The following is a 21,229-nucleotide window of genomic DNA, read 5'->3' as shown; positions in this document are numbered from 1 at the left end:
CATGCAAGATTTGGCTTAAAATATTGATGTCAACTGCATTTTATTGACTAGGAATTATCAAAATCTATCCTCTATTCTGATCTTGAACAGGTTTATGTCTATCATACATTCCAAATGAGAAAATATAAAATACATACATTATAACATAACTATATTTTTAAAAGTAACAGGTATCCTGCGTTCTCAGCAGCAATACAAATATAAAAAGCATAATTAGTATATCTGAGAGCTCCTTGTGCTTGATTTGACAATTAGATGCTAGTTGTTTCACCTAAGGAGCATGTAATAATAATAATGTGACAGTTCACCCATCTATCTATCCATCATCTATCTATCTATCTATCTATCTATCTATCTATCTATCTATCTATCTATCTATCTTCCTTTAAAGTTTGCAAAGTGGGGAAGCTACATGGTGCAGCAGATAGAGCACTGGCTCTGGAGTCGGGAAAACCTGAGTTCCAATCTGGCCTCAGATACTTGACACTAGCTGTGAGACCCGATTGCCTTGTAAAAACAAAACAAAAAATCTAAAGTTTGCAAAGCATGTTACACATACATACTCATTTGGACTTATTTCTTTATTGACAATAATAAAAAGGAAGTTCCTTTGTGTGATTTTTTTTATCTTTTCTGATCATCACATTATGACCATGAGGGCAGAAATCATTCTCATTTCCCAGAGTAGATCATGGTTCTAGGAAGCTGGACACTTATTTAAAGTTGCACAACTTGGAAATAAATGGTAGAGCTGGGATTGGAACCCAAATCAAAGATTGTTCTGCACAACTTGACTAACTTTCCTATTCTCTGTCTGAAGGTTCTGCCTGCCATAAACAATGAGAGGGCTTACATAAGTTGGTCATGAAGATAAAATTACTACTGTTTAAACTTGAATGTAAAAGCAGAATTCAACAATCTGTGTGTGTGTGTGTGTGCGTGTGCATGTGTGTGTGCCAAAAATCACTTTTTTAAAATTGGGAAGGGTGAAAAAGTTTTAGAATGGCATGTTTTCCTTAAACAGATACTCAGGCTGGGCATGGTGATATATGTCTTTTAATCTTGGCTAAGGGGAAGCTGAAGCTGGTGGACCATTTAAACTGGCAAGTCCAAATAGTAAAATAGAACTAAATCAATCTGGTGTCAGGCACCAGCTTGGTAAAGCCCTGAGGGTGGGAGGCTGCCAGGCTGCCTAAACAAGGATGGACCAGCACAGGTCAGAATTAGAGCAAATCAAAGCATCTATGTCAATCAGCAGCGGGATCAGGCCTGTGAGTGGCCAATGTACTTTCGAACTAGGAGAGATAGGGAGCCAATCTCAAACCAAACCAAACCAATTGACAGGTGTTATCTTCTGAGAGTCAGTATTACCTAAATAAAAGTAGCTACATCACAGTAATAAATGTGAGATGGTGACGATTATGACACTCCTAAAAAATTACTTTTGTTTGATGGTATAGTAGCAGAATATTTTGCTCCGTAAGGATTCAGGAAGACCTGAGTCTGGCCTGAGACGCTTTACTAGTTGTGTGATCCTAGGTAAATCACTTTACCTTGCTTTGCCTCAGTTTCTTCATCTGGAAAATGGGGATAATAATAGCACCTGCCTTCCAAGGTTGTTGTGAAGATAAAAATCCGTAAAGGGCTTTGCAATCCTTAAAGTGCTATATAAATGCTATATATTACTTAAATTTCCAATATAAGTTAATGTTGGTCCTTTTCAATTATATGAGGGACAAGATGAAAAACTAACCATTACTAAGAAAATAGTTAAGGTCTATTTACATTTCCATATCAAAACTTCCAGCTGAAAAAAAAAAACACAAGCTATTCGAAATAGTATGATGGCTACCAAGATGTAACAGTATATACTTTGACTGTGTTATTAGCCTTTAAAAGGAGAAAGGCATAATGCTTATTTTGACATAACCATGTAATGTTGGATCACCATGCTTCTTGGTCCAAGAATAGCATTTAATAGTTACACGTCACAAGATTACTGGACAAATTTTTAGGTCTCCTGTGCTACCAAAGTGGTTTCATTGTACTTCCTTTATTAATAATTTTCTCCTTCACTTACTTGTCTCTAAAACTTTCTCCACCTTCAAACAGATGACTAGTGTTGCATTGTGGGAAAAATGCTGAAGAAGGAATAAAGAAACCTGGATTCTTGTCCCAGATTTTCAGCAACCCACCCACACAAGCTTGGGTGAGTTCTCTTAACTTCTCTGGGTCTTGGCTTTGTAATCAACAACACTAGGGGTCTGCACTGGATAAGCTCTAGAATGATCTATTTATAGCAACAATAAGAGTGGCATTCACTTTCTAAGTCTATTAGGAGAACAAGACAAAACTAGAAACAAAAATTATTTTGTTTCTGAGAGAAGAGAGCTGGCTTCAGCATGAGGAGGACCTGAACCCAAGGCCTGCCCATGATGGGCACTGGCTGTGTGATCAAGGGGCCATTGCTCCTGTGTCCTCTCAAGTGCTTGTGGACCCGCACGGGCCAGGGGATTTCCTCATTAGGCAGTTCCCTATACCAATAAAATCAAAAGCCTGAACAACAACAAAACCTTTCACATGTTTTAAGGAAAAGATTCTTGGTATCAAGGCACTTTTTAAAATTCAGAGGCAGGAGTTTCTTTAAGGATGTTTCAATAAGGAAACAGTAGACCCCATTTTGTCTCCAAGTGGAGTACTAAACATGTTTAAATTGGAAGGGTTTAGGGGATGAGAAACTCAAAACAATATGACAAACCAAACTACGTATTTTTAGGAAAAAAGATCATATCCTAACAAAAAAAAATTAGGATACCTTGAGCTTTCTTGTTAAGCTACTTTATATTTTATACACACACCCCAGACTCTCTTGTAACTATTTTTTTTAATTAAGTATAATGCCCACACAAAGGATTAGTAACTCTGAAGTCTGATTTCATTTTAATTACATACTATATTTTGTATGACCACATAACAAAATATATCTAGCACATGGAGGATAATATAAAAAAAAAAGATGATAAAAATCTAATATCTGAATTTATTGAAATTTGTAATTAAAATTCACCACTTAGCTCAGCATCACATAAATAAGAGGAACAAGTGATTTCATTATGCAGAGAAATCACTAACAAGAACTAAGTAGGCAAGTCCTAGGGAGTTGCTCCAGTCACAGAGATCTAACATGATTTCCCCAGGAAGACATAGATAGCAAGTATCTAAAGCAGTATTTGAACCCGACTCCTGTGGCTCAGCTTAGCACACAATATCCATTATGCTATACTGCTACCTGTAGACCACAATGACTCTCTACGCTTTTTAAAACGGTATTAAAATTAAGTCTACACACCAGTTTTCCATAATCATTAAATGGAATGACCTCTGTTTGGAGGGGTAAGGAAGGCTAGTTGATTTCTCTAGAAATTCATGTTGTCAAAACTGCAGTTTCCTAAAACATTTTCTTATATATGTTTTGTATCTTCTACTACTTACAAATTCAGATTAATACACATAATTGACTAATAATAAAAAAATTGCTGATCAAAAGAAAAACTAAGTATAAGTGAGCACAAATTTTAGCATACATTATAAAAATTTGCTAATTATTATTTATTTTGTAATAAAGAACTTTTTTACTAGGGGAAGAAGATAATCTTATTTCACTTCTTGATGATGAAAGCAAATTGGACATTACCTACTAAATCTTCTCTGGAAGCAGCAGAACGTGGTGTGCTTGTTCCTGGCTCGATCTTTAATGAAAGTCTATATTTAAAGAAGAAACCAATAAAACCTACATGAAATAACTTTAAAGATAAACACTTATGAAATAAACATTTGATGTACCATTTCTAAAGATATTTTTGCAAAATAATTTCCACAATTTACTTCTCCAATAAATTACAAATACACATACATGGACACGGACACTGACACGCACACGGGTAAGCCAAATCCTTAATTTTCTCAAGGACTAAAATGAGGTAAACAGTTCTTAAAAGTAATCTTCACGAGAAAAAAATGTCACAGGAAGACAAAACATTAAAAAAAAAACTTTACAGAAAACACCAATAAAGGAAGGAAGTATTGCTACCTTGTGTTTTGGGGTTCTTGGCAGCTATGACAGTACTGCCTGTGAGTTCATCTTGCCTTTTCATAGTGTTTCAACATGAGGCACTATTGATGCTTATTATTTTGAGAAAGTGGTCTCTAAACTGTTTCAAGCTAGCTTATGTCTTTTTTCAGAACTACTGGTTTCATTACTTTCTGTTCGATATATTAGTGCTCAGTTTTTAAAAAAAAAATCTTCCACCCAATATCAATATTTTAAATTCAGTTAAACAGAAGTTCTTAACAATAAAAAAGTGGCCTTAAGGTTTAGATTTCAGATATTTTTGATAAATCCTACCACATAGTCAACATCTGGGCTCAGCTTGATGTGTATAGTTTTACGGAGCGAGATATTCTGATTAGTCAGTAAGTTTTTTCCCAAAAGTGAATTGTAGGCAGCCAACTGGCAAATCCAACCTCAGATACTTACAAGCTCTGGGTAAATCACTTAACCTCTGTTTGCCTCAGTTTCCTCAACTGTAAAATGTCCAGGTTGTTGTAAGGATAAAATGAGATAGTATTAGTAAACTGCTTTGCACAGTGCCTAGCGCAAGGTAGGTGCTATGTCAATGCTAACTATGGTTGATGTCTGTACCATGAAATAACATTTTATTGAGATATTTGTAGAATTTTCTTTTTTTTTTTGTCCCTTTAAGACTGAGATTGATAATCATTTGTCTAGGATGAAAGGCAAGAAAATTTACAAAGATCCTATCAATGGGGAATCTTTATCAACTTGTGTTTCTGTAGCTGGTAAAATGATATCCAGATATTCTCTTTTTCCTGATGTTCATGGTATTGCAAAGTATTTCTAAAATTTAACTTAAAACACCAGTTACATTTTCTCAATGAGATGGGAGAATTTTTCAACATATGAAAATAATAGATAAAAAGCAGGCTAGATATTTTCTTAACCTAAAGAAAATAAGGCAGTAATTCCCACCTTTCATTCCGAAGTATAGATAAAAAACATTGTTTCAGCATCAATAGTACCATGATATACTTCAGACATTTCTACTACCAGGAGAACCAAAACATTGAGTTTTTCCTTTCTGATTATATCAATACATATATTTTTATGTGACTTCAGTGCTTAAATTAACAAACAAAACCCAATAAATTATGATTGGCAATATCTTATACCACCTCAAAAATCTTAAAAGAGGTATACAAGATTTTCTGATAGAGAATAGAGAACATTGTATCTTAATTTCAATTTAGAAGATAAAAGTAAATTTATGTAAAAGAAGGCAATCAATAGTAACTTTGCTATTCTGAAGCTACAAAAAAAGGGGAAAAAGTTACAGCTATATACAGCAAGCTTTTGAAGACCAAACATACTTGTAATTATCATCTTCCACAAATTTTTGTAGTTCTTCTATATATTGAACGGAGTTCAGATATTTCTGGACATGAGGCAACATGGGAATATCTACGAAAGAATGAGATACTACCAATTATTTTATAATAGTCCTTTAAAAGACAAGCTTAGAAACATAACTAAAAATAAATTAAGATGTACGTCATCTCTAAATAGGAAATTTTGAAGCAAATGCTGTCTGAGGTTGTACTTCGAAGAACACATGGAAATTTTACCTGGAGCAAAATATAATGTCTAAGTATAAAATATTGCTTATGTAGGATGAATTACAACCCTATGCTAACTAAAGTCCATCTTTTGCCTTTGTTTTGAAAAACAATTTAATCCAAGTCCTTCATATTTATAATTTTGATGGAAACATTTGGGAATTCTGTATATATGTAAAATAATTAAACCATTATTTAAGTTTGTGACATATATATCTAGAAAACTAAAACCTTCAATGCATCTTTAGAAGCATGTATTTGTTGAAAATTTAAAAATTCTTCATACAAAATATGTTCAAAGTACTGCGTGAATTTCTTCTAAAAAGCTTCATTCTACCTTCTGATTTACAGACACACTTCTGATTTACATATTTTTATGTCAGTATAAAAAAAATCCAAGAGAAGGTAAAAGTATCCCTCTTTCAATAGAATAGGTACATTCCAATATAGTCTGATGTAATTAAAATTAATCTTAGGTAAAAACATATAATATTGTTTTCTCACTAATTAGGGATGGGTACCTTCTAGAAAATATTTTGGACATGAATAAAGAAGCCCCAAATAACCATCAATTTTCTAAAAGTGGTAACTTAATGAAAAATCAGTAAAATTACTAAAAATAAGTCATGAAATAAAAATATGAGGAACTTAATCTAGTGGTAATGTTCTTTCTATGTCACAGGAATAATCTCATAAAACCTTTGGCTCACAGTTTGATAATATTTTTTCAATAGAGTTGAAATACTTCAACACATTTATTTATACCCTTAAGAATCCTCTTTTAAAAATCACTTGACTTGCTGTCCTATTCTAATAAATTGGGTAAAGGAGAAAGCAGGACATAAAGCTATAAAAACAAAAGCCTTATCTTTGCTTTGAGGACAACCTGATCACTCATTGGGAGATACAGGTATTTAATAACTAGCTAACATAGCATACTGCGTAGAGTTGGGATTAACTCAATAAAACTAGTCAATGTCAATTATCCCAATATCACATCTTTTAGTATTATGCCATAAACACTAGAAAATTTTAAGGGATATAAAGCCAAGAGTTAAAACAGTTTTGCAAACACCAAGGGTTCTTAACCTTTTTTGCATCATGCATCCTTTTGGTAATCTGTTTTTAAACACACAGAATGAAACAATTACAAAAGATACCAATTATATTGAAATATAGTCATCAAAATATTTTAAAAAACAAGTTTATTAACCCCAAATGAATAACACCTGGTCTAAATAATGAATCAATTCTCAAATATGCAACAATTCTATCTTCAATGGTTGACAGAATACAGTAAGAATGAATTTATGTAGTATATTGTTTGTTAATAGCAGCCACCAATATATATTGGTCATCTCACTGAGTACGGCAATTGTAGAATCACAGAGTTTTAAAGTTGGAAAGGACCCTTGGAGGGCATTTAGTCCAACCTGTGCTCCCCTGAAAGAATGCCCACCAAGAGCTAAAGTTATTCCTGAAAAAACAGTCATTCAACCTTTGGTTAAACACCTCTGATGAAGGAAAAGCCACTATTTATTGAGGAAACCCATTCCATTTTTAGACGTTACTAATCATTAGGAAGTTTTTTTCTTCTGTTAATTTGTTGTTTGCAACGTCCATCCACTGCTCCTAGTACTAATGTCTGGTACCGAAAAGAACATGTCTCCTTTCACAGGATATCAAACTCCCCCCTTTTGGGGGGTGGAGTGGGGGAAGGGCCAGGGAAGGAGCCAATTGCTTCAACTGATGCTCTTATGGCACAGACTCTAGGTCCTTCACAATTCTGGCTGGTCTCAAGTCTGTCTATAGCTTATTATAGTCTTTTCTAAGATATGGTACTCAGATCTGAAAACAATACTCCAGATAAAATTCTGACTCAAGTAGAGAAAAGTAGGGCTATTGCACCTCTTCATTCTTAAAAGCAATGTTTCTTTTAACGTAGCTCAGAGTTGCACTTTTAAATAACTTTCAGATAAACTGCTCCAAATTTCTCTGAAAATTTGATAAGCATGCCAAATATATCTTCATATAAGTTACTAAAAAAAAAGTTAGCAGAAACATCAATCACAGAACCCTGGGGGCACTCCACTTGCAGAAGTCCTGCCATTATACAATGTCAGAAGTTCTATAATTTCAATAATGCAAAAAATAATCAAAAACCTACCATATTCACAAGACTGCTGTAAATCAGAGATTATTCGAAGGATGTTATTCATTAAATTTGATCTCTGCTCATTTTCTAGAATGCTTCCAGTTGATGGATATGCAGAATCAATATAAGTCAGATCTGACAGATAGATGCCTGAAACAAAGCAAGATTACAATGAGTAGTTTCCTTACTTATAACCACAAACAGAATAAAAAAAAAATTTAAAAACATTAGGTGGTTTTGCTCTTCAAACTTCTCCATATTTAGAGCACAGCATCATTAATACTTTTTTTGCCCTGGTATATCATAGAATATGCTATAGCATGGTAAAATTCTGGAAGGGTTAGCTATTATGGGTACTGAATATAACATGGTTTCTGGAGCTGGTGTTAACAGTGAGAGTCCAAATCCGGCCTCGGACACCTGACAGTCTTACTAGCTGTGTGACCTTGGGCAAGTCACTTTACTCCAATTGCCCTGCCTTCCCCCTCCAAATAAATAAATAAATAACAACAACGAGGGTCCATTGTATGGAACCACTTCAAAAGCCTTATCCAGACATTATTTACAATCTTATACTATGCTGTCAACACAAGCAAAAAACCTTCAATGACATACTAATACCTCTATGAAAGTAGAATATGAACATAACAGTATTTAGACCACTAAATTTTGCTTCCCCCTCACATATAATAACCTATATACATAGCAAAGTGTGTGGTTTGTTTGTCCTTCATTCTTGAAGAAGACCATGATATCAGGAAGATGATTCCATGACTTGCAAATGAATTGGCTTTGAATAAGGGAGGGCTGTGCAAAGTCACTAGTCTCACTTTCTCCTTCACAGCCACCTAGGTCCAGTGGCCAAATGTAGATCAGCCCACATACATAGCACGTGTCTCCTTGAAGGACAACCATCAAGCAGACAGAAGAAAGTAAATGAAAAGTGAAGTACATATATAGCACTGTCCCTAAAAACAATAATTGGTTTAATTTAAAAATCTAACTCAATTATTTGCTTTTAAATGTCTAAGTTTATGTAGACATTTACAGTGTTTAAAAGATCAACAACCCACTTTGTGAAACAGTTAAGTTGAACAAATTAGCCAGTCTTTGATCGCTTTCTGCCTATAAGCAAAACCAACCAAAACCAGAACCATAATTTATGTACAGTAGTTCTAATCTTAATTTATCATTATTAACTGTTTACTCTGTGCACTGAAAGAAACATAAGAGACAGTCCCCGCTCTGCATATCATAATTGGTGAGAGTCTGCCTTTCTGGACTACCTACCCCTATTTCCCATACCAATCCAATCGCACTAATATACTCATGAAGTCCCATTCCTATCTGAAAAGACCAATCAGTGTCGTATATTCTATTTCTTGATATTAAGTTTTTCCTTATGTCAAGCCCAAGTTTAAATATGCCTCTTTACAACTTAGTTCTGTTCACTGGGGCCTTCTTGGCTTCCTGTACCTGAGCTTTAGCTCATGCCAATTTTTCTGGGTAGGGAGAACTTTCCAGCCTCTATTCTGATCTAAGTCTAGCTGGAGTTTCATTTATGTGAATTTTAACTTTACCCCAGCTTCAAGTCATCTTTCTTTCACTCTACACCATTCATTTCATGACTGACAAGGTATTCCTTTTGCTAGCTGTTTGTCCCATTGTCTTATAATGCTATTTAGCTGTTATGTTGTTATTTAACTGCCCACACATTTGTACTGTCTAACAACACTCTAAGTGCCTTTGAGGTAGAGACTATCAACCTTATTTCTTTGTATAAGAAAAAGTGGTATCTAGATTACTTATTTCCCCCAAAGGGTGTTCACTAACTGTTGACAGACATAAAGAGTTCATGAAACAGGTAATAGTGTAAGACAGTATGTCTATCAGAATATACGCTCTTAAGAGGGCAGGAAATGTACTTTAGTTCTGTATTTCCATGGTAGACAACCAAAGAATAACTTCTTGAAGGTAGGGACAATTTTCACATTTTCATCTGCTATACTCAGTTCTGGGCACTTTACAAATGTTAAATGAAATGTGAATTGCTGATTAAGGGGCAAAATGAATAGAATAGGCAGTATTATATAAGAGTTCATAAAAAGGGAAACAGTTATGAGACGCTCCATGTGGCTTAAACTGAGCTCTGAAGGATAAGTATGAATTAGTATGTGGAAAAAAAGAGGCATGCCTGGTGAAAGGTACAGAATAAATGTCTGAGTTGAGTAGGATTAAAAAAGTATGTTTGGATTGAAAGTCTTACTTGGATCAGTAGAAAGGTGATATTTAAATAGCAATATGCCATTTACTGTGTTGGATACGGAGCCAGGGAGACCTGAGTTCAAATCTTGCCTCAGATACTTAGGAGTTGTGTAATACTGGGTAAGTCATTTAAGCTCTCTCGGCCTCAATCTCCTCACCTGTAAAATGGGGATGATATAACGGTGCCTACTACTTCACGGGGTTGTTGTGATGCCTAAATGAGATAACACGCATGAAGTGCTCTGCAAAGCTTAAAGAGCTATATAAATGCTTTCTATTGTCATTATGGGTTAAGTAATGTCATCATTCCCATTTTCCAGATGATGAAAATTAATCCCAAAGTTAAGTGATTCGTCCAGTCACAAAGCTAATAAGGAAGGAGTAGGGAAAAGGGCATGAAAAAGGTTCAAAGACCCAGGAAGTGTGGGAGTTGGGATTGCGGATTTTAATGATTAATTACAGAATTAAAAAAAAAATAAGGTACCCATTGTAATGCTGCCTAACCTTAACTCTAATCCTAAATGCCTTAAAAAAAAAACCAGTCATTTCTGGAGATATTCTTCTCTCTACCTTGTAACAAAGAAAAAGTGAAATAAAAACAAAGGCCCCCATGAATTCAGTGATCCTGTTTGACAATCCCCAGGTCTCCCTGCAGTAAGAAGGGAGGTACGGTTCATTATCTGGTCCCCACGCAGCCAGGGACCATTGCTGTTGTTTTTCCAGTTACTCAAGACTTCGACTTTTATTTTTACTATCCAAGACTAAATACTACAAACAAAGAAATGGAGGCCCTACTGCCTCTCAATAATGTGCCTGGCTAAATTAGAACAGAAAGTTCATACGGGGAGGTAAAGTATACAGATTAGTTTTCTAGTCAGCAACGAAATTCATATTCAAAAGAGTATTAGGTTTCTGAAAGAATTTCATTTATGTGTAAATTATGATAGCTAATATAATCTAATCTTAAGCAACACTATACACATACATTAAAGTTACAAAAACATTAAAGTTCTTAATTAGTTCAGTAACTGCTAGAATATCAACCTACTAAGCAAGTATCATAAAGCATTGATTCTTTCTGGGTTCCCTGTCAACGTCTGGCCTTCATTCTTGGCTAACAAAAAGGCAGGCTTATCTTCTAAATGGAGCTGAGTATCGTAACGTTTGTTTCAGGGCTCCACTTAAAAAGACATCTTTAGCTGGAGGCCTAGAATGTTTGTTTTGTAATTGCCCACTGAACTATTCCAGTCTGTTTCCAGATGGTGCCCTTCCCTCAACCTGCACACAATCTCCCCTTGTTCGTAGCTTTTTCAGCCTCCTACTGTCTCGCTCCCCTGCTCCCTCCCCTTATACTCTTTTATTTTTAAGGCCATTGGGAGGAAATCCTAAGGAGGAGTTTTTTCCCCTCTACTCTCCAGCAACTTCTTGGTGATGTAATATGTGGGCTGAACTTCCAAAGCTGGGAGAGCAAGAAAGAAACACTAGTCAAGGGTACTATACACACAATCTGGGTCAGCTGCAGCTGGTTACTACTGCATTTTTGCATGAAGCAGACACAGGAACGCCACAATACTTTCTCTGCTGGAATTAAAAAGACATCCCACGCATGGAAATTTATGCTGTGCTATCTAAAATTATATAGGTTGGTTTTCTAATTCAAGTAATCTATGTAAAGCTAGAGGGAGAAGCTCTTTAATGAATATTGGATCTAACAGTTCAAATAAAAAAATGCAGTTTCTACTAGAGTCATAGATGAACTAATGCCTACATGGACAATTCATAATTTAAAGCAAGATATAAAGGCAGCAAATTTGTCTCTGGATTCACTCTACTCAGCAAGCAATAAGGTACTTTTTCCCCCATTTTCATTGATTAAGAAATGATTAGCTTGTATGTTGATATACATGTTTGGTTTAATGACAGTACATATTATTTGCAGTATGATTATTTTTCATTTTCACAGAATGCCAAAATTAAAAGTAAACAACAAAGAATGCAGGGACAGAGTAGCTAATAATTTATTTAATCTTATTTAGGGATCCGTGGAAACAGTTTGAAATTACATATTACATGCTGTTCAAGCAATTATTATCATTTCATTGTTGAGACAATTAAACTTGATTTTTGTTACCTATTGAGAATGAAAACTTCTATGAATGATAGAAGATTTATAATTCAGAATAAAACATTTTTGTGTTAACAGCAACGAATCTGAAAATAATCTTAACTAGCTTCAGATTAAATACATTGGTTAAAATTAAAGTCTGTAGCCAGATGAGAAATGAGCTGATGAGTATTCAGAAAAGCAGAACAACTGTTATAATCTTTTATTCAGGAGACTTGTGTGTGCTGAAGGTTTTTCTATATGTGCATAGGAAATAGTGGTTCACCGAAGGGGCTCTATAAAACAGCAAGGTGACAAATTAAGAAAATGAGCAAGGAAGAGTAAACCACCGGACCAAAGATAAAACTGATTAAATAGTTCATAGACGGTACACCTCAAAACTGTGGCATAACTTAATATGACAAGATTTTCTGGGTAAATCAAAAGGGTTTATCAAAAGATAAACAATTTATTTTTAGGAAGTCAAAACCAAGAAAAATGCCAGTATAGTTTAAATGAACTTGCACATTTCAATTTTAATAACTGTTTTCAGATGGGTCACAGATGAGTAACAAGCTGAAACTATTACAGCTGGAATTGCCATTAAAAAGCATAATGGCATTAGAATACAGAAAACTAAAGCCCTTGCTACAGATGAATGGCGGCTTTGAGAAAATTAAAGTAAAATATATTAATAGAAATACTCTAGAAGCAGACACCATATAACAAAAATCCAGAAATCTTAGGAGGGAGGGAGGGACGGGGAGAGAGAGAGAGGGAGAGGGGGAAAGAGAAAGAGGGAGGGAGACAGGCAGAGAGAGAGAGAGAAAAGAAAGAAAATAGGTGATTCAAACTATTTCTGTTTCATAGTCTCCTGTCTGTTGATAAAATAGAACAGAACAAAGGCCCCAAAAGAAAAGACACCCTTGGAAAGGCGCACTGGGAGATTACAGTTGGGCACATAGGCTTTCTCATTACCACATACATCAAAGCTTCCTCATTGCACTCTTGGGTTTCCTTCAATACATCTAAGCGATAACATTTTCCTTTTCTGTTCAAGGATTTTTTTTAAATGATGGAATGATGCTAATTTTTATGCATTCACTTGTTATCAGTCAGTAGTGAGTTATCATTTACAGAAATGTAGGTATGTTTAATTTTGTAAGCCCCCAAACTTTCAATAGTAAACTAATAAAATCATCCTAATAACTAAAATTGTAAAACTCAGCTTTCATATAATTCCATTAATGAAGCAAAATTTATTTTATTGACTGACCTCCAAGGAACTTACTAATGCTTTAACTACAGACTACAGAATTTACTGAACTTCTCAATGACCGGATTTGAAACAACATGAATTTCATTAGTTTGCAGTCATTAAAATGAGTACATCATTAAGATGAATTCATGTCAACAGCTTTATTTTTAGCTAGGTTTGTATTTGAAAACGAACAATATCTCTCCTTCCCAAACCTGCCACTCGCGCTAACTCTCATATTAGTGTTAACAGCTACATTATCCCAGTCACCCAGACAGGAAACTTTAACATCATTTGATTTAGGAAAAACAATTGCAGTCTCCTGTAAATTCCATCTGCATAAAGTCGCAGCCTTTTGGTTTTCACCAATTACTTTAGGATTATTACACTAGTTTCCTGATTGGTCTTTGTCTCCAATTTCCCCATTCCAATTCAATACATACAAGACCAGCAGACTAATCTTCCTAAAATATTTCTGATCACAAACTCTCCTGTTCAAAAACCTTCAATGGTTCCACTGCCTAATGAAGAAAGTCCGAACTCCTTAGCTTGATATCCTTAGATTCCAATAATCTGGTTCCAATTTACCTTTTCCATCTTATTTCAAAACACTTCACTTTATGTACACTGTAGTGCAGTTAAACAGGATTTATAAGTCTTGCCTTTTCATATCTCCATCCCTCTGCTCACACTGATCCCTATGCCTGGAATGTTCTTCCTATTGAAATCCAAATCTTTTCCATCTGTTGACACTCAACCAAGTTGACATCTCCTCCATGAAGCCATCCCTGATCTTCAGCTGGAAGCGATCTCTCTTTGGATCTCACACAGCACTGTGCAAAACGTCTACGTACATACATTCTAATTTACATTATAAGTATTTGTGTTCCCATTCTCCCCCTTCCCTCCACCAAAAACACTGCATGCCCCCCTTTGGGGCCAGAGATAGTCCTTTTCTCTGTACGCCAAGTATCTAAGCATACTGTTTCGCAGGCACTCAATAAATGAAGTTAGTTGTAAAACCTGTCTCTGACATGTAAGTGCATATCCTTTGCTTAGACATCTCTAATTATTAATGCAGCATAATTAACCCCATCTGATAGAGCATCTTTATATCCTAATAGAGCTTAAGGCAATGATAGTGTTTTTATCTCTCCAACTGCAATGTGGTCCCACACCCTTGTACTTAGATCTCAGTAAAAACCCAATCCTTCAGATTGCTCTCAAATTTACCATCTGAAAGGAAGTCAGTTCTGCCTTCTATTTCCTCTCCACACCCACCAGCAGTGTTGTAAATCAGCAGACAAATATTACCAATAAAATTAGCCCAATGCATGGAAGGAATTGTTTTTTAAAAACAAAATGATGTACAGATGTGGATTTAAAGTTAAGTATATTGTAACTAATTTATAACATTCTCCTGGGGCTTAGGAAAATTTTAACATATACAAAAAAATTTTATGAGGTAACACAGATTTATAGGTTCTTGACTTTTAATACTGAACATATGTGGAAAAATATTAAATGAGTGAATGTTTTTAGGAAATTTAACAGTAGATGTATTTTTAAACCAGATCTTTACCTGTCAAGACCTGAATTTAGTACTTAAGAGATCTATTTTTTTTTCCTGGCAAAAGAAAATGACGTAACTAGTCCATTAACATAAAAAATATGGTCCCTGTTCTGCCTTAGGTGTTAGTGAGGTCATTACTTTATAAAAGATAAAAAAAAAAATCTCAATTTAGGCTTGGGCAGGTAAAGCAAACTACACTTTTAACTTAAATCTACAAAGGAATTAAAGTTTTTCTCTCCCTTAAAAGAAGTCGATTACTTCAGGTCTCCAATTCTCTATTTGATTTGTGCGGTGGCTCAAGAGGTTTTTCCCATCATTTGGACCCTATATTGGCCAGAATGAACTTACTGTATAGTAATGTAAACATATTTAAGATGTTATTTGGTTTTATTTTAATACAAATAAGCTATCTGATATTTCTGAAAATCCTATTAAAACAGACTACAGAGGCACAACTAAAGTTTTAGGTGGAAATAATTTTAGTAGTCTATAAAACTCATGTCAGAGATGACAGACTAGATATCTAAGCAAGAGGATACTTACAAAATGTTATTTATTTTGAATATTTCAAAGCAGTTTAGAGAGAGCTCCTTGTTTTGCTTAGTACACAGATTCAGTATAGGATCCAAAAGAAGTTTTCATATTGTTAGTGTGATTAAATTAGCAGATTATAACATTAAAAATATGTTACAACATTTCTTCCATACAGTCAACTCAGATGTGATTATTTATATTTTGGTTTGCTGTACCAAGATCTGTACTGATACTCCGTGACCAAGTGTTTAGTAACATGGACTTAAATGTATGGAGGAGGCTTCTCTTCAAATTTCTTATAGATTTGTGATAATAATTTTTACAAAGAGTTGCTTATCTTAAAACAAACAAACAAACAAAACCTGATAGCTGATGTTTATCCCAGAACTTCCTAACTAGAAAGGCAGTGTGGTATAGTGGAAACAGAATGTTCAAGGAGCCAAAAGACTCCAGGCCTATCTCTTGTACTTACTAGCTGTGTGACCAAGTAATAACCTTAATGATTTTTACATTCCTCACTGCAAAATGGGGACAAGAGTTGTAACTACTCATTTCACAGGACCAAATGACATCATGTATGTGAAAAGACTTTTTTAACCTTGCAAAAACATTTACATCCATGTGTATTTCAGGTTTTCAGTCAATGAGAGGACACTTTAATGGAGACAAAAAAGTCAACAAAGCTTTAACAAATGCTTTGCTAATACCAGAAAGTAAATGAGAGTTTAAAATTCCAATGGAAAAGTCAAGGCCTTTTCATTTTGTTTCAGTAATTAGCAGTAATTTTTAAAAAATATACTTTTTGTTCCTTTTCAGTATTATCTTCATGAAAACTTGATCCAACTTTATAGTACTCTCTCACAATCATTGTGTTAACTCTTATAACTCTCTCTGGAGAAAAAAGAACAAAATTGTCTGCATCACAGGAAAATAATCTAGGAAGGTCTTTATTCTCTTGCCTCTGGGGCTTACTGTGTGACTCAGGGTAGGTCAGCCTTCTGGGGGAGCTTGTGTCCATCTCTGAAAAGAAGGAATGGGACAGGACTGCCTTGGAGGTCCCTTCCAACTCTAAACCTATGATCTTTATGCCTGTTTTAAGGTATTTTGTGTTCACTTAAGTGTCCCACTTAAATAGTGGGAGAGAGTTTGTAACATCTTTGCCTATTTAATTATGTAGACCTTATAGATGGAATAGGGACCCCTAAGAAAGTATTGGATTTGCCACTGTTTGCTATGGCTTCCCTTCCAAACAATTTATTACTTCAAAATACAGAAATATCAGATAAGAAGAGTGAACACTTAGCGATGGAAATAAAACCTTACTTACAAGAATGACCCAATGATCCTCCTTCTTGACAGTGAAAGAACAAAGAGAGAAACATTAACTAGGAAGAAAGCTTTGAGAGTCCTTTGGACTTTTAACATTGAATCTCTCAGTGCTGGTGATTACATCTGCTACATGTAGGATCCACCTGGCCCAAACAACAAAAACATTCAGCATCAACCTTTCACAATGGGAAAGACTGGCAATAATCACCAGGAATAGATAGATGACAAGTATTCATTCTCCTTCCCTGTTATGTGTGAGTGGAACTAATAGAGGAGGAGAAGTTTCTCTACTGCAGCAGTTCCTCGAGGGCACAGGTAAAGAATGAAGGCACAGTGGTGGATTTTGGTGGTTGTTAAAGGTTTACACGTGTATATATAATATAATGATAGAAACACTGATATCCAGGCACACTTAGTACTTTGAAGGTTACAGTACTTTAACCAACAACACTGGCAAATTCCTGGTCAAACACACACGCACATACACACAAACCATGCATAAATACATATATACATGTATGTGTATATGTGTGTGTATGTGTGTATGTATGCATGCATGTAAATTGAAAATGGAAATTAAGCCTTTTGGAGTTGAACATTAGCTGAAGGGAAAGGAACAAAAGCAAAAAAATTTTTTCAAATTATATCTATTTGGGTTAACAGATGGAAAAAAAACTGGTACGGTCTAGTCTAAAGGAAAATGGGACATTTCACAGAGATATATTTCCAGGGTTCCTTGGTTCTAGAGTAGAAGGACATTACTTTCTTGTGGCACTGGTTCCAATTTTTTTTTCCAGCCACCAAACAGCAGCCTGATTTCCAGTAACAGATTTTTAGGCTGTCTAAGTCTAGGATACCCCTCATGCTTTCTTTCCTTCATATGGTCTGTGACTGGGTTTACTGCCAATCTTTCCAGAATAGGCAGATCTTCTAGAGCTATGTTCTTCTGGGACGGCCTTTTAGAACCCAGTGACTTCCAGGACACATTGCAACATACGAGGAAGACTTTAGTGGAGGTTATGATATTGCTAAAGAATTAAATCAGTTGTGACTGTATGCCATATCTTATTTTGTTTTCTACATTTTATAGAAATTTGTGAATAAAAGATGTTTTTAAAAACCATACTTTCTAGTTTTTAATATTATATGAAAATAACCCATGCTAGAAGGTAGAGAATAACTCATCACCAGAAGGTGTGAAAACTTTGTCCTAGCAATTTACAAATAGAACCTAACCTACTGTGGTGTAGTGGGTTTGTGATGTGCCTGGGTCATAGAATTCCTCTACCAGTAAAATATGGATCCCTCAACTGCCAGAGGAAAGGAGACAAAGTCCACAAATTCTGCTGAAGAGAACAGAAGAATTTCGCACTATTGTGCTAATACCTCAACATATCATCATAGTTCAGGGAATATGATGTCTTACAATAAAACTATAATTGTAGAGTAAAAAGCAAGTTATATTGCATTTCTCCTTCCTTTCATAGAAAAGACATACTCAAAAATTCATGTCTCATATTTTTGGAAATATCCTCATAAGCCTCTTTAATTTATTAGCTGTCAGGCTCCTTAATGACAGTTTGTATGGTTTTCAAAGAAGAACCACAACTACTAGGCTAAAGCATAAGGTAAACAGTAACAATAAGATATCAGGTAAATACTAACATGTGTTAACTAAATGACTAAACCACAAAGACTGACTTAGTTGACAGTTGAGTGTTGGGAAGGTTTCCATTTAACAATGCTTTAATTATACCACATCTAAGAAAAATTGGGCATCATTTCATAGTGTTGACAAATATGTCAGAATAACTTGTTCAAAGGTGGTGAGCTGGTAGAGCTACTCTTAAGACCTGTTTTGTAAGAAAAATTACAAATTAATATTGCTTTAGGGGAAGTTTAAGAAGCCAAGACAAGGTAATTTTGGCTAGGAAGATAAGAGTTACAGTTATATTTTTCTTATCAATAAATCTTCATTTTCTCCCTAGCATACTTTTTTATATTACAGACCTTAAAAACGGATTCATATTAATTATTTTTACTTTTTTCCCCCCCTCGTTGATTAGTTTTTCAAAAGACATCACTACTACACAACCTCATTTCAAAATGAAGGCTTTTATCTGGACTCTAGGTGTACTATTCTTCTTATTAACGCCCATTGGACAATGCACAGAAGGACAGTCCAGAACCAAAAAAATAACCCAGCGGAGGTACCCTCGTGCGGCAGATGGTAGAGAGGAAGGAAAGAAATGTGGTTATACATTCCTGGTACCCGAACAAAAAATAACAGGGCCAATTTGTGTCAACACCAAAGGGCAAGATGCAGGCAACATAAAAGACATGATCACGAGGATGGACATAGAGAACCTGAAGGATGTACTCTCCAAGCAGAAGCGGGAGATAGATATCTTGCAATTGGTGGTAGACGTAGATGGAAATATTGTGAATGAGGTAAAGCTGCTGAGAAAAGAAAGCCGTAACATGAACTCCCGAGTCACTCAACTCTATATGCAACTCTTGCATGAGATTATTCGTAAGAGGGATAATTCACTTGAGCTTTCCCAACTGGAAAACAAAATCCTCAATATCACAACAGAAATGTTGAAGATGGCAACAAGGTACAGGGAGCTAGAGGTGAAATATGCTTCTCTGACTGATCTTGTAAATAATCAATCGGTGATGATCACTGTGTTGGAGGAGCAGTGCCTGCGGATATTTTCCAGACAGGACACCCACGTATCTCCTCCTCTTGTTCAGGTGGTGCCACAGCATATTCCTAACAGCCAACAGTACACTCCTGGTTTGTTGGGAGGTAATGAGATACAGAGAGACCCAAGTTATCCTAGAGATTTAAGGCCACCACCTGATCCTGCAACTTCTCCCACCAAAAGTCCTTTCAAGATACCTCCAGTAACATTCATCAATGAAGGTGAGTGAGTTACCCAATCCCCATTAGAGATATACAGGGTAAAAGTTTTATGGTTTACAGTATAAGAATGTACATCACAAAGGCAGAAAAAATACCTTAATCCTTATTATGATTCCACTATTACTGTAACATATTTTGCAGTAGGTGTGATATAGAAAGCTGTCATCACTGCTAGAAAGATCTGAGTTCAGGTTATAAAACTTCTCAGGACTACCCCCATCCTCCCACCTCCCCTTTAAGACTAAAAGTTGTGGAGAAGGTACTAATCTGCTCTGGTAGGATCCTCACTAGGCACACCCAACACCAGTGAAATTTCAAGTCTGACCCAAAAAAAACAAAGAACGAGAGATGAATATTTGTCTATTTTGAATAGCAATAGCAAATTCAACTTGGTGTATAACATGCATGGGCTCCCCCCACCTGAAATCGTTATAGCTGAAGGTACTGCTGTCAATTCTGAATGACTTCCATAATTTTCTTTGTCCAGCCCTTGCTTTCAGGACCCAGAGAACTGCTAGAAATAGTCACATAACTGGTTATGGTGACAATCCACTATATTCATATTCTCTAACTTCAAACAGGACTCTCTGTACTTTTTTTTAAATGATTCCCTAACATCATTCCACAAAAGATTGTTTCAAACTGTCTTTATTCTTTTTAAGTCTTCATTTCCCACACATCTCTTATTCTCAGCCCAAGATTTTGGGTCCAACTTTACTGAAGAGATGATGGTAATAATAGTATAGACAGAACACTGGACTAGGTACTAAAAGATCTAACTCTGTGACTACTGGGGTAAGAGCTTAGGCAAATGAATTTATTTTTTAGGCCTACATTTCATCTTTTATAAAATGGGAATAATACCTTTAACAACTTCACAGAAATGTTAAGATTAAGGTTCATGTCAAGGTACTTTGAAATTGTAAGATATTAATATAAGTGGTTGATTTTATTGTTATTTACTAAGATTTATAGTGCTAGACATGAGTTTTTCTAGCTTCCCACTTCACCTTTAAGTCTGTGTCTACACCAGCTTGTTTCACCCCGAGGGTATCCTAACCCCTTTTCAAGGTTAACCTTCCTACAGGTACCTTTATTAGTGTGACAGCTCCTGAGAGTAGGGATTGTTTTATTTTTTTGCACAGTGCCTAGCATATATAGCAGGCTTGTTGATCGATCGCTTCAGCCCTCTGGAATTAGCAGGGCTCAGTGATTGACAGCAGGAGCTTTTCTTTTCTTTTTAAACTCTTTCTCTCTGAGATATCTTTTCCATTCCTGTTACTTCAATAATAACTTGATTTAGATGACTCCCCAAATTAGCTGAATTTACATACAGCGTACCTCATTTCATTAGATCTTTCCAACAGTTTGGTGAGGATAAGTGACTG

General features: G+C 35.3%; 2 protein-coding genes across 4 annotated transcripts in view; one reads left to right on the top strand and one right to left on the bottom strand.

Annotated features, from left to right (window-relative positions):
• Positions 1–21,229, bottom strand: part of RALGPS2 (Ral GEF with PH domain and SH3 binding motif 2) — a 215,661-nt gene that overhangs the window by 39,792 nt on the left and 154,640 nt on the right. For all 3 annotated transcript variants that reach the window (XR_005010290.1, XM_036758284.1, XM_036758285.1), the window contains exons 9-11: positions 7,862–7,999; positions 5,449–5,539; positions 3,695–3,762 (exon numbers count right to left, since the gene is read on the bottom strand). Coding sequence is in view for 2 of the 3 variants with exons in the window: in XM_036758284.1 (XP_036614179.1) it covers positions 3,695–3,762; positions 5,449–5,539; positions 7,862–7,999 (297 nt within the window). In the remaining variant the exon portion in view is untranslated. The remainder of the gene's footprint in view (positions 1–3,694; positions 3,763–5,448; positions 5,540–7,861; positions 8,000–21,229) is intronic.
• The window catches only part of ANGPTL1 (angiopoietin like 1), a 31,868-nt gene continuing 22,251 nt past the window's right edge, over positions 11,613–21,229 (top strand). The window contains exons 1-2 of the mRNA XM_036758286.1: positions 11,613–11,961; positions 18,979–19,841. Coding sequence (XP_036614181.1) covers positions 19,019–19,841 — 823 coding nt within the window. The 5' untranslated portion in view covers positions 11,613–11,961; positions 18,979–19,018. The remainder of the gene's footprint in view (positions 11,962–18,978; positions 19,842–21,229) is intronic.

The sequence above is a fragment of the Trichosurus vulpecula genome, chromosome 4 (genome assembly GCF_011100635.1).
Source record: "Trichosurus vulpecula isolate mTriVul1 chromosome 4, mTriVul1.pri, whole genome shotgun sequence".
NCBI classification, from domain to species: Eukaryota; Metazoa; Chordata; class Mammalia; order Diprotodontia; family Phalangeridae; genus Trichosurus; species Trichosurus vulpecula.
The sequence above is the reverse complement of the archived record's forward strand: the minus strand, read 5'-3'. Positions and strand labels throughout refer to the sequence as shown.